Genomic DNA, 13,151 nt, shown 5'->3' with positions numbered 1-13,151 from the left:
CTGGATACTAAACAGCCCTGGAGTCACCTTTTGATGAATGGTGGAATAGAGAAGTTTTCATAGAGAAAATAATCACAGGCAGAGGAGCAGTGCAACCCCCAGCCTTCCAAGTCCTATATATTTGCAGTCTCTAAGCTAGGCCACTGTTCAGGGGACCTCCCAAGCATTGGGAGAGAGGGGACTTTGGAACCCTTAAGCTTGGGAAGCCCCCAGACACGACTCATCCATAGCCTAGACCAGACCCCTTTTGTGCACACTGGCTAAGCCTTGCGCCTCTCTCCAGTCCATGCAAGTGTTGTCAAGACTAGGAGAAGGCTATTGCCAGTTACAGAAAAGCTGAAAACAACTTCTGTTTATCTCTTCTTCCTTACTCCCGCTCCCCAACTCCGTACAGTGGGACGAGGTGAGTGTCTTGTATGACAGGAAGGACCAGATCCGGACCTTTGAGGTGTGCAACGTGGCTGAGCCAGGACAGAACAACTGGCTGCGAACTCACTACATAGAGCGGCGCGGAGCCCACAGGGTCCACATCCGCCTCCGCTTTTCAGTACGGGACTGCGCCAGCATGAGGACCGTGGCCTCATCCTGCAAGGAAACCTTCACCCTTTACTACCATGAATCGGAGGCCGACGTGGCCACCCAGGAGCACCCTGAGTGGCGTGAGGGGCCGTGGACCAAGGTGGATACAATTGCAGCTGACGAGAGCTTCTCGCAGGTGGACAGCACCGGGGAGGTGGTAAAGATGAATGTGAAAGTGCGCAGCTTTGGCCCACTCGCCAAGAGGGGTTTCTACTTGGCTTTCCAGGACTCCGGGGCGTGTATGTCCCTGGTGGCTGTTCAGGTTTTCTTTTACAAGTGCCCGGCGGTGGTGAAGGGCTTTGCCTCTTTCCCAGAGACGTTTGCTGGAGGCGAAAGGACTTCTCTGGTGGAGGCGCCAGGGACTTGTGTGGCTGACGCGGAGGAAGCCAGCGTGACGGGCTCCTCCGGGGTGAGGCTGCACTGCAATGGCGAAGGCGAGTGGATGGTGGCTATTGGCAGATGCGCCTGCCGGGCTGGCTACGAGCCTGCGGACGACGAGAAAATCTGCAAAGGTGAGCAACAGGCGTGGCGGATCACCTGCGGGCGCTTTTCAGTCAAATTGGAGCCATTGCTAACATATAGAGGCAGCCTGCAGAGGCTCATTTGATCTTGCCTCTGCCTGGGCGGCAGGTCATTTTGGTGCATCTGGTGTAGTAAGATAATTCCTTTGCAGGCTGCCCTCAAAAGAGGCTGTGAATATTGTGACAACTTCTCCAATATGTCACAAAAGTTGCTGGTCCACAAACAGTTTTTCCTAACATGCTCCACTATCCATGTTAGTGGTTTGTGGCACATCAGATGCCTGCAAGGGAAAGTAATTGTTGACATGGGAAGTGGTAGTTTCCAAGCCTGCTATATGATCTAACTTGTTGGTGCAGATCAAGCCATAACTTAGGGAAGATTGCCCTGGCGGTTCTATGCCCATCTTTTGGTGACTGAACAAAGGGAGAAGGAAGAAAAGGATGCGATGGACAGGAGATACCGTATTTTTTTGCTCTATAAGACTCACTTTTTCCTTCCTAAAAAGTAAGGGGAAATGTGTGTGCGTCTTATGGAGCGAATGCAGGCTGCACAGCTATCCCAGAAGCCAGAACAGCAAGAGGGATTGCTGCTTTCACTGCGCAGCGATCCCTCTTGCTGTTCTGGCTTCTGAGATTCAGAATATTTTTTTTCTTGTTTTCCTCCTCCAAAAACTAGGTGCGTCTTGTGGTCTGGTGCGTCTTATAGAGCGAAAAATACGGTAATTTATAAGCCCAGGATGGGGTGAAGGGATATATCAGACTGAAAAAGGTAAAAATAAGAATATGGAAGGTGCAGATATTTGAAAATGAATCCTGTGTTGCAGATTTGGGTTAAATGCATCTCATGTATGTTACCATTAATGAGTTACTTTAAAATTCCATTCCTTTGCCCTACCCAACACACTGATTTCCTAGAGCCACGGTTCCCAAGCTGGCATTTAGCTGTGGCCCAGGTATGGTGTGGCAATAGCACGATTGCCGAAACATAGTCTAAAACCACTCCTCCAGCTGGTATCCTGCAACACTTGGAAAGCTTGTATTTTCAGTTATCAAATCAGTTCAGAACCCAATGATACTTGAGTCTTTAATATTCCTGGATTTGATTCTCAGACATCTGCAAATTGCTTGTCTGTCCCCAGAGAGATAGAAAGCAAAAATAAAAAATGGAGGGGTCATGCCATAGGTATGCTAGGGGCCAAGAGGTCCTTGATTCAAGTCCTGGAATCTCTGTTGTAAGGGTGTGAATCTCAATCAGGGTTTGACTGGCTTCAGAAATGCTTTTAGAGGCAACCCTGGTTAACCCTGTAGCTAATGGCTCACTGAGTTACTGTGCAGTTAATGGCTACAGGAAAACACTAGATTAATACTAGAAGGGAGGAGCCATAAGAAAGGGCCTGGCGGGGGCATGCACTCCTCTTCTAGCTCCCTCCTGATGGGGAGCGTTACGTGTGCTCAGGCTCAGAATAACTTTTCCGGAACGGAAAAGTAATTCCGTGCCCCGATGAGGTAGCAAGGACAAATTTTTCATAGCCTGCCTGTGATGTATACAAATGATCATTCAGCCAGGGTGCTGAGGGTTAAGACGCTGTGAAGCCACTGGGGGCTGTTTATCGACTGCGCAAGTGTTACTTTTAATATGCTAATGTGGATTAAGAGAGAGGCAGATTTACTATTTTGGAAACAACATTCTTTCAGAGCTCATTTAAAGGACAGTCCACGAGTCAAAGTAGTTCATGCCTTCTCGTTGGCTTTGTATTCAGCAGAGAGAAACTCGGGGGGGGGGGGGAATGGGTGTTTGTTGCCAACTTTCTTTGAGTTTTAAGCATGTCAAGAATGCCATATCTGATCTCTGTCTTTCCTTTCAGCTGGAAGGCTTCCTGTTTCACTGAGGTGTGAACTTGTTTGAGCGATTGCTCAGCCTTTACAGGGGTGGTGGGGGTGGTGTTTGCGAATTTTGGATCTCTAAAGAACTGGGCTTGCCATGTCTAGTGTCTGATGACTGCTTATTGTGTGGTGTGCATGTGCCTCATGCATGGACATTGCTTGCAATGTACACACAACGTTGCTGGCATGAAAAGGACAGCCCATATTAAATTAAACCAGGTTTACCTATCCTGAGAAAAATCTGATACGTTTTTGTGACATTTCAGTGACGTGTTGGGTGCTAACAGTGAGTTAATAACAACCCTGGGGGGACATACTGTATATTTCCCCATAGCTCATACACACAGCAATGCAAATAAACACCAGCATTGTATACAGTTGTAAATATAGTTCCTCTTAACAGTAATCACAATGCCTGTGTAGTTGTGTGTGTGGCCGTATTGATTGTTTTTGGCATCCATCTGTCTCGAGAGACCTTGGAGTGCTCCTCCGGAAGCGAAGTGACTTCCCTGGAGCGCAAGCCTGAGCAATGTGTATGAAGGTCCTGGGATGCCCAGACAACAGAACCCCCCTCTTTGCCTTGCTGATGTGGTCCAAAGGAAACCAGAGCAATACGTTTGGCACCAGCTTAGCTGCAGGAGATGCTGGAAGGAGACATCCGACTGCCTTAGGCACTGCACACCACATTTGCGTGGGGATTACTCCTTATCCCTTTTCTTCTCCCAAAGATATCCCACAAGACAGCGAAGGTTTAGTATCAGATGGGCTACCCAGAGGCGGTCATGACTGGACCTAGTGGTCAGGGGTCCTTTTACCTTTACCTTTAACCCCCAGTGATATCATCACATAGTAACATCTGATTGGCTATGCAGTGTGACAATAGTGTCCCATTTATTATGTGATTCCCATTAACCAGAATCACCCATGCAACTAATCCAGGAAGGAAAAAGGTAACAGCAGCCAGGTAAATCTTTGAATCTTTGCACAGTCTTAAGATTATTATTTTTTCCAGTTTGAAATTATTTTTATCCCCTTCCTCCCATTTTATTGAGAATGAGAGTGATACCTCCTGGATTATTATAGTCATATTAGTCACATATGCTATCTCTCCCAATCAGTTATCATACAGGGGACAGGATGACGTCAATATACTTCAATAAGATTTGGCGATGTGATGAAGTTATTGAGGATGAATAAAATCAGCTAACAGAAAAAGGGGGAAAGGGAAGCTAAAGTTTGTTTGTTTTAAACCAATATTTATAGGATGCCCTATAACATTTTCCCATTCAGAAGCCAAAAAATCCTCGCTAAAGGGGAAGCAGGTTTTGACATGCAGGAAATATTCTAAGTAAACAGTGCATCATTTCATCTCAGCCATAATTATAACAGAATTTAGCATCAGAGGCTTGGTTTGTGTGTCATGTTAAACCATGGTTAATGTTTAACTGTGGTTTAACAAGAATCAGTGGTGGACTGGTGTATGATGCTCAAAAGTCCTCCCTTCACTTCTCCCCTACTTCTGACTGTGCTGTGCTGGGAGCAGCAAGCTACAAGCTTTGCCTTGTCATGCTGTCCGAACCTAGTTCATGGTTTGTTTCCCTACAAACAAACCAAAAGCAGCAGCAGCCAAGGTTTGTTCTAGTTTCACCATGTGGGATTTCTTTGGGAGAAATATTAGCACGAGCCTGGGTGTGGATGACGCGACAAACCAAGGATTGCACCTGGAAGCAGGTCAGGAGTGAAGCAATGGCTTAGGACTCATTTGGGTTAAGTCATAGCTAAACTTAAACTGTGGTTTTAACATGACCACAGCCATTGTTTTAAACATCTCAGCATCACTGCCACTTACAGAGCCGGACAGCGGTAAGGGCAAGACATTACAGGTGCACCAAAGGGAGTGCCAGATTGGCACTGCCAGTGTACCTGTGCTAGCCTGACCTCATTGGTGCCCTGCCCCTCACTATCCCAGTAAGCAGCTGTGCCACTGCCACTGGGAGGCCAGTTTTGTGGTGACACCCCTCCTCACTGGTTGCCCTTCGTCTTGTCCAATTAAGATAATTGGGAGATGCTCAGGCCCAAGTGGCAAGCCCCAAGAAGTAATATAATTGGGGCGAAGAGCAGGCTATTTGCCATGGGAGCTGTGAATAGCAGTGATTTTTCAACTAGGAAAACTTCATACTGTGGATTGTATCCAGTGCTATGCAAGTAGAGTTCCATTTGTGCAATGGGACTTGGCCTTCCTCTCCTCTCCCTTTGCCCTCCTAAAATCTCCTCCTGATGGTACATAGGTCAGACATGCCATTGTGCAAGCAGGTGTCCTCTGCAGAAGGTATATATATCAACCTTACAGAAACAAATGACAATTTAATGCACAGTCTTGTTTTGGATATTAATTGTGGATAATAATCTGGGTGCAATGCAGAAAAAATACTGGTATCTCCATCATATTAATTAAGAATACAGTGGTGCCCCGCAAGACGAATGCCTCGCAAGACGGAAAACCCGCTAGAAGAAAGGGTTTTCGGTTTTGGAGGTGCTTCGCAAAATGAATTTCCTATGGGCTTGCTTCGCAAGACGAAAATGTCTTGCGAGTTCCTGCAGGTTTTTTTTCCTTTCCCCCCTTTTGCTAAGCCGCCAATGGGCTTGCTTCGCAAGACAAAAAACCGCTAGACGAAGAGACTTGCGGAACGGATTCTTTTCGTCTTGCGAGGCACCACTGTATCTGTGCTTCTGAATGGGGAAGTTGATAGGCCGCTAGCGGACAAACAAAGTGTATGAGATGCGTGTAACTGTAGTTTGGAGCTGCACTGAAAATATTTCCTTTGTAGATTAGTATCCCAAGCACATGGTGCTACAAGCATGTATTTGTAGAGATAATGTGAAAGGGTTTGCATATTCCTGGCAGTGTTTCCTGTTCTGTGGGGCACCCTTACCAGTGAAGTTCACCAATGCTTGCCCTCACTTGTCTTTTGGAGAGAACTCAAAATGTGTTTGTTTTAGCAAGCTCTTAATCTTCCCCATAGGAGTTGAACAAGATCTGGCTTTGATTTTGGAAATAATGAATGTTTTGTTCTCGCTTTTTTATTTGTATTATATTAAAATTTATAATTGCCCTATAAAGATAGATCTTTTTTTTAAAAAAATATATATAGTGCACAAACAGTTGTGATAAAAGTATACCTGTTACAACTTGAAGAAATTTTAGCAACTTTTTACTGTTGAGATTTGGTGGAAAATAGCAGCATACAGATAGATTGAATAAATGAAATAGGTCTATAAAATGCTGCACTAGGCGACTTGGGTGCCACTGGCAGAGCAGGGGGGCAAGAGTGGAGTCTTGACCACCCTCCAACCAACCTGCAATATTCCCTTGGCACCATACTTCTTATATTGGGCTGGTCAAAATGTTAAGATTTGGGGTTGGTTAGGGGGAATATTTCCTTGGGAGAGTAGGCAAGAGCTGAAAGAATGCTGCTTTTTACACTGTGCTCTTCACACGTAGGGATGGGCGAGGAATTTGGCTAATCTGCACTTCTCAAACCAAAATGCAGTTGTTCTTTGAAATTTGCACTTTCCTGAATTTTGCAATGTAATTATTCAATCCAAGAATGTATATTCAAGTGCTCATGTTAGAGAAAAGTGTGTTTAAAAATGAATATATTAGTCAGGAAAAACCCCAGAATACCAAAATGGTGAAAAAGAATCAGAAACACCCAGTATCCCAGAAGAGGTGAAAGATGGAGAAGAAAGCAAAAATACCAGAAAAGGTGGAAGATGGTTAGAAAAACGCAAAATCCCAGAATCATTGAAAAACTGTCAGAAAAACCTAAAATCCCAGGAAAGGTGGAAAATGGTCAGAAAAGCCTAGAGTACCAGAAAAGGTGAAAAAGCAGAGATTGGGTGGCCACCTGTTGTGGATGCTTTATATGAGATTCCTGCCTTGCAGAGGGTTGGGCTAGATGACCCTTGGGGATCCTTCCAACTCTACAAATCTACAATTCTGTGAAAATGCCACACAAAAGGGCATCATATTAGGGGGAACTGCTTGCAAAAATATGTATGTTAGTTAAAATAGTGTACAAAAATGTTGGGAAAGATGCACACTAAAACACTGACAAGTTTTCAGGATACTTTAAAAAAATAAAATTGTGAACTTATGTGGAAAAAATGATAAACTGATTTGATAGATTCGTTCATCCCTAATTTAGGATGGTTTAATTGGGTATCATCCCAATCCTGTGTGTGGCTTATAGCACAGATGTTTTGGATTGAGATGCCAGGAAGCCAATTTGCAGCTTCTTTTAAAATTCCTTTTATTCCTTTCCACTTCTTTGCTTTTCCATTTCAGGGCACATCATGTCCATCTCCCTGCAATTTCACTCGGGACATCATTTGACCTTGCTTAGTCCAATGTCAGATGCTTCTAGCTCTGTTTTTCCTTTCCTTTCTCCCCACTCCCCCTTCCTTAGAACTTGTCTTGGATCCCTGATTTCCCTCCGCTAATTTTTATTTTCATTTTCAGGCAACACTTTCTTCTCTTTTGATATATGGCAGTTTTAGCTTCAAAGTGAATGCATGTTTCTCTCCTTTCATATAAATAAAAGAATAGGCTCCATCTTCTTGGCAGCTGCCCCTGAAAAAGGCTAGCAATTTGCTTTCCCTTTCCCCCGTTATTAAAAAATGTTCGGTCTCTTGGCAGATTTTTTTTCCAAGGGCAAAGATGTGAAATCTTGGGGTGTCTTGTCTGCCGAATCTTTTTCTTTTTAATCAAGGAAGCAAGAAGCACTTCACAGCTCAAGACTTGCTGAAATGGGCTTAGAGCTCTTGATTTCCCATTGCTTATTTTATAATCTCTCCCCACCATCGTTCTCTCCCCCCTTCCACAAACCTGTTGCTTGTCTGGCTGACTCCTTGTGGTTACAGATTAACTAGTTAGCACCTGCACTATCAGGCCCTTGGCGTTGCTCCACAGTTGTGTTCCGAACATGATTTAGCTCTAGATTAGAAAGAAAATGCACGTCCAAAGAGGTTATTTGTTGTATGTGGCCATAAATCTGGATTGGCGCGATCTGGAGTTGCTGCCAAAACCAACAGCCCCATGTTGAGTGCTGCGCATGTGTCGTTCCCCCCCCCCCCCAGTTTCCACCCATGTGGTGCAACGTAGCACTGTCCCCTAACATTACACGGTGCATGTCTCCGTTCCCAGTCAATGTCATCAGCTGTGATTTGGCAGCGAGCCAGAAAACAGACATCGTGATGTCAGTGCCGGGAACCTTTAGGGGTACGTTGTCATCGTTCAGAGTTCTTCAAGCTGTTCAACGCAGCCTCAGGGTTCCCTACCTAGGAAAGTCAGAGACGCTAGATAAACACGCAGAGAGATGATACAGATAAACTTCCGTCGTTAATGCTGTTCCTGTTTATGTGGAAACAAGTCCCATTTGCTTAAGGGAGCTTTCCACTCTTAGCAGTTGGGCTTTGCAATCTAGAAACTTTGTTGTGCCTGCCCAGTTGCACCTTTCCTATTCCTTGTGCCACTTTGAGAAGGCTCTGAGGCAAGAGCTGTACACAGTCCGTGGTAGCTCATTCGGCTCTGAAGTTCCCCAGCTCAAACCTTTGAGTCACTGACTGCAACTGCCCCCTTACCATCCTAGCTTTGTTCTATCAGCAGGAGCTTTTTTAAATTTGACATTTTATTAGAAGATTTCATTTATAAAAAGAGTGAGGGGGAAAAGAAAGAAAGAACAAAAAGTTGTATTACCACACATTAATATACAGATGTGTATATTCTTATTATCCTAATACACACATAATTGTCAGTAACCTAATATATTCTGTGTAAATCCATTCCAAATATCATGGTATTTATCCAAAGAAAGTCTGCATCTTTCTTTATCCAAAGAAAGCTGCCCTTTCATATGCTGTCAATGTTGTCATATTGTCAAGCCATTGATTAAGGGGAATCGTATCTTGTTTCTTCCAGTTCATCAGTATCAGTCTCTTGGCCACCATTAGGACACGTAGAATTCATTTTCGCTGTCCTGTTGTTAATTTCCATGCAACGGGTATACATTTCAAGAGCATATTCATCTCTGAAAATCTTAAAACATTTGCATAGCGTCTTATTTATATGGTTCAGCACTTTCTCCAGGAGCTTTATAACTGTATAAACCCAATGAATGAGAAAGGGGGCTTGCAATAGGGAGCAAACCTTGCCATAGGGGAAATCATGTTGGGGAAAAGCGTTGCCTTGCCACAGCTGGAAACAAATGTCAACCACTGCATGAACGCAGTAGCTCACGTGACAGATGTTCACGACTGTCATGGACTGGCTGGATGCAGAGGAGTGGTGGGAGGCAGTAATTGGGGAATCCCCAAGGGAGCCCCCAAGGGAAGAAGGATCAGAGCCAGAGGATTGGTAGTGGGGTGATGATGAGTGGTCAAAAGGAGAAGTGGGAGCAGACTGGGAGGAGGTGTCGGAAGCTGAAGAGGGAACAGGGTTTAGTGAGCAAGAAGAGGCTGTGGCTGAGAACAGTCCAGAATCGGAAGCAGAAGAGGAGTGGGGGGCAAGAGGAAGAGATGAGGCAGGCTGCTGAAGAATCCAGGGTGTCTACCCCTCCTTCTGCAACCTGCTCCCCTCCCCCCTGGTCTCTCAGAACCCAAAGAGGAATGAAGAGGGCGGAGCAAATACAGACAAGATGAAGAAGTCTCAGGTTGCAAGGGAAGGACCTGGGGTGGAGTGGTGGGGTGGCAGAGGAACTTCAGTCCTTGCAACTGCCTCATTGGGGCAAGACCTACTGGGAAGAGTTGTTCACTAGGCCTGAGCTGTTTTGTTTCTTTGAATAAAGAGTTATGTTGTGATCCTGTTCCTGACACTTGGCCTGACAGCGACCTAACGTCAGTGCAAGAACATGAGGGAATATAAGAGGCAATCCACCTAAGACGGGGGTTTTATACCTGCTGCAACAAGGGTCTACATCAGAGAAGGGAAAATCCAGGGCTCCTTATCTAAGCCCCAGAATTCTTCCCAGGCCACACCCCCTCTTCCCAGACAACCACCCCCACCGGCCCTGTTTTGAAACCACCTTGAGTGTCTTTGCCTAGCTGGAATGAGTCCTTGAAGTTTGATCATACGTTTTTTGCATGGATGAACACAGATGGGGGGTTTTTTTGCCTCTGGCCCTACCCACCCACTGTCCCCACCCCTGATTTACATAGTCCACATTTTAGTGGGTTTTATGAGTCAACTTTTGTTGGAGTAAATTCAGAAAAATAAGAGTCTGCTTTCCCCCAGTTTCCTGTGAGAACATCGATTTCTCCTGAAACCATTGCCTTACCATGTGATGTATTCAGGAAAGTCTGCTACAATATTTCTGTGTGTTTCCTTTTCATTCAAGACAATATAACCTTCCTGTAGAATAGAAGCTGTAATTGGAAAGATGCACTCAATGCCAGCAGCAACCCATGCGTGTCTTTCTGTTTTCAAAGGCTAGGCACGCCAATGCCCAACCCATGCAACCAAAGTTAGGGTGACTGTGGGCATTAGTAGCTGATGCCCATTAGGACTTGTGGGGTGGACTCGTGACACACAAGAGCGGGACAGTTTTTGTCTCTGCCCAGAGCACACAGTGATTGATGGCACTACCCAGGGAGAGTCCTCCACCCTCAATCATTGTGATTGCCATTTGTCAATTCACTAAATAGAGAAAGGGCAGCTTTCTCTTCTCTTCTCTTCTCTTCTCCTCTCTTCTCTTCTCTTTCATTTCTTTTCCTTTCCTTTCATGCTTGACAATCAACATTATGAAAGTGAGGACAATCTGAACGTGGGAAGGGGAGCAATACAACCACCCTTTCCTCTAGTGTTCCCTTTTCCCCAAACCCTGCCACGTTTATCTCGGAGATGTGGTGATTGTGGTCTGTTGCAAATACCAGCCCGTCACTCCCAAGCCTAGCAGTGGCAGGATCCGGAACCCAACTCTGCTCTAGTCCAAACCCAGGAGGAGGAAACAGGCAGCTTTCTCTTCTCTTCTCCCATGCTTAAGTCATTGTGCCACAAAGCATCATCTTTGCCTTCCAAGTGTTCCTAAACATCAGAAAAAACTTATCTGACAGTAAAAGCTGACTCTCTTGGAAGGTAACAGACTCTCCTTCCTTGGAGGTTTTAAAGTAGAGGTTGGATGGCCATCTGTCAGGAATGCTTTAGCTGGGATTCCTGCATTTCAGGGGCTAACTCTTGTGTCCCTTTCAACTCTACAATTCTATGATTCTAAGTGGTGGAGTGAGCCCCAAACACCATCTGTAGAAACCAAACCTAGGAGGCAAGCAGAGAAGCGGGGACAAAGAATGTGCATATCAGGTGGGAAGGGAGCGAAAACTCTTGGCCTGCTCCCCCTCCATCAAATTGGATTTTCATGCTCTCAGGGTGTGTTTCAGGAAAATTGGAACCAGGTGAAAGCTAGGTGTTACAGTCTGGTGGAAAGAAATGTAACTTTCTGCCCCTCCCTGTTAAACCCACGCTTGAATCATTCCTCCTCAGATCTCCTTCCAGCTTTCCTTTCCCCATAGAAGATTGTTCCCCATTCTTCCCCTTGCTCTATATCCCCCCTTCCCCCAAATAAAGCAGCTGTTGTGCCTAAAAGCTTCCATGGCATCAGCTCTAAGTTAGCTGCATTAGCTGTTAAACTCGTCCAGTAAGAGTGGCCAGGGGATGGTTGAAGCAAATGGGTGAAGGCTGATGTACATTCTAGGTGCAATGACAGGTATCATTTGAATAAGCATTCTCTGCACTGAATGTCTTGGAAAGCAGCAAGAGGTTGCACAAACCACTTCCAGTACACTTTGTGGTTAGCATGGTACCCTGCAGATGTTGTTGGACCACAACTCCTGTCAGATCCTGCAAGCCTAGCCAGTGTTCAGGTATGATGGGAGTTATAGTCCAACACCTTCTGGAGGGCATGACATTGGCTGCCCCGTTTATAAGTGTCTTTCGTCACCGTGAATAACCTAATTTCTTCCCAACCCTCTGATGGGAGAGTAAATGTGTCTGAATCCCTCCCCTCACCAACCCATGGTCCCCTCCTTCCCACAAACCTCTGTAGCACCAGGGCTCTCCCATTCCCATACCTTGTTGGGGCAGCAAGCTGGACCTTCCTTCCTTCCTTCCTTCCTTCCTTCCTTCCTTCCTTCCTTCCTTCCTTTCCCTTCTATTGCCTGGGTTGCTTCCATGGTCATGAACCAAGTGCCAAGGAAGGAAGGAAAGAGACTAGAAGAAATGTTCTTGCTACCATCATAGCCAGGTAAGGGGAGGTCTTAAATGGTTATGTGAAAAAGTAACTACTATTCTGTGCCTCAAATTGCAACCTGAATAGGAAGAACTCAGGGCAGTGGTGATGGTATGATGCTTATATTGGAGACAAATATTGCAAGTTGCCAAATTCACATTCGGTGAGAATGTACAGACATCTCCACCATGCATGCCCCAAAAGCAATGGCGAGGAAAGGTAGACCACATTTCCTGGTCATGGCAGGTGCATGTTGATTGCTAGTGAGAATGGGCTCTCCACACAAGGAGCACTTCCTCGCAGTTGGGATCCACGATGAGCCCAGGGTTCCCAACGAAGAGTCCTGTGTGTGTGTGCAGCTGTGTCCACATAGGGCTCTTTCTAATTAGCACGGTTGGCAAAGCTGCTGCAGAGACATGGCCAAAACAGGCACCTGAATCACAGGGCAAAACTAGTACGCAATCACTGGATTGCGGGGTGGGGGTGGGGGTGGGGGTGGGGTGGTTCGACTAGATGACCCTTGGGGTCTGTCCAAACTCTACAGTTCTACAGTTCTATGATTCTGTGTTTAGTGAATGTGGGGTAGGTGGGTCATATGAACACCGCTTGAACTAAGGTTGGATCCAGTTCCTTATCTGTTTTTGGAGTATGGTAAGTCCGATGAGGTCAACCTTGTCTGGATTAAAGGAGAAAGTCTTTTTGGTTTAATGCAGTCAAGCTGGGTTTGTTTAAGGTTGCGGAGAGAAGCAAGGATGCCTAAAAGGCCTCTGATTTCACCTCTTCCACTTCACGGGAACTGGAAACCGTAGCCAAGAAGTGTGTTCAAGATGTCCAGCCAGTTCTCAGTATGCATGGCTTATTTTGTCTGCAGACGCCTCTGCCGTGAAAG

General features: G+C 45.6%; 1 protein-coding gene across 4 annotated transcripts in view; it reads left to right on the top strand.

Moving 5' to 3' along the window:
- The window catches only part of LOC309332108 (ephrin type-B receptor 5), a 163,021-nt gene that overhangs the window by 71,646 nt on the left and 78,224 nt on the right, over nt 1-13,151 (top strand). For all 4 annotated transcript variants that reach the window (XM_081844905.1, XM_081844906.1, XM_081844903.1 and 1 more), the window contains one exon: nt 395-1,091. In XM_081844905.1, coding sequence (XP_081701031.1) covers nt 395-1,091 — 697 coding nt within the window. The remainder of the gene's footprint in view (nt 1-394; nt 1,092-13,151) is intronic.

This window comes from Podarcis erhardii (genome assembly GCF_964252035.2).
Source record: "Podarcis erhardii genome assembly, chromosome: 17".
In the NCBI taxonomy this organism is placed as follows: Eukaryota; Metazoa; Chordata; class Lepidosauria; order Squamata; family Lacertidae; genus Podarcis; species Podarcis erhardii.
The sequence above is the reverse complement of the archived record's forward strand: the minus strand, read 5'-3'. Positions and strand labels throughout refer to the sequence as shown.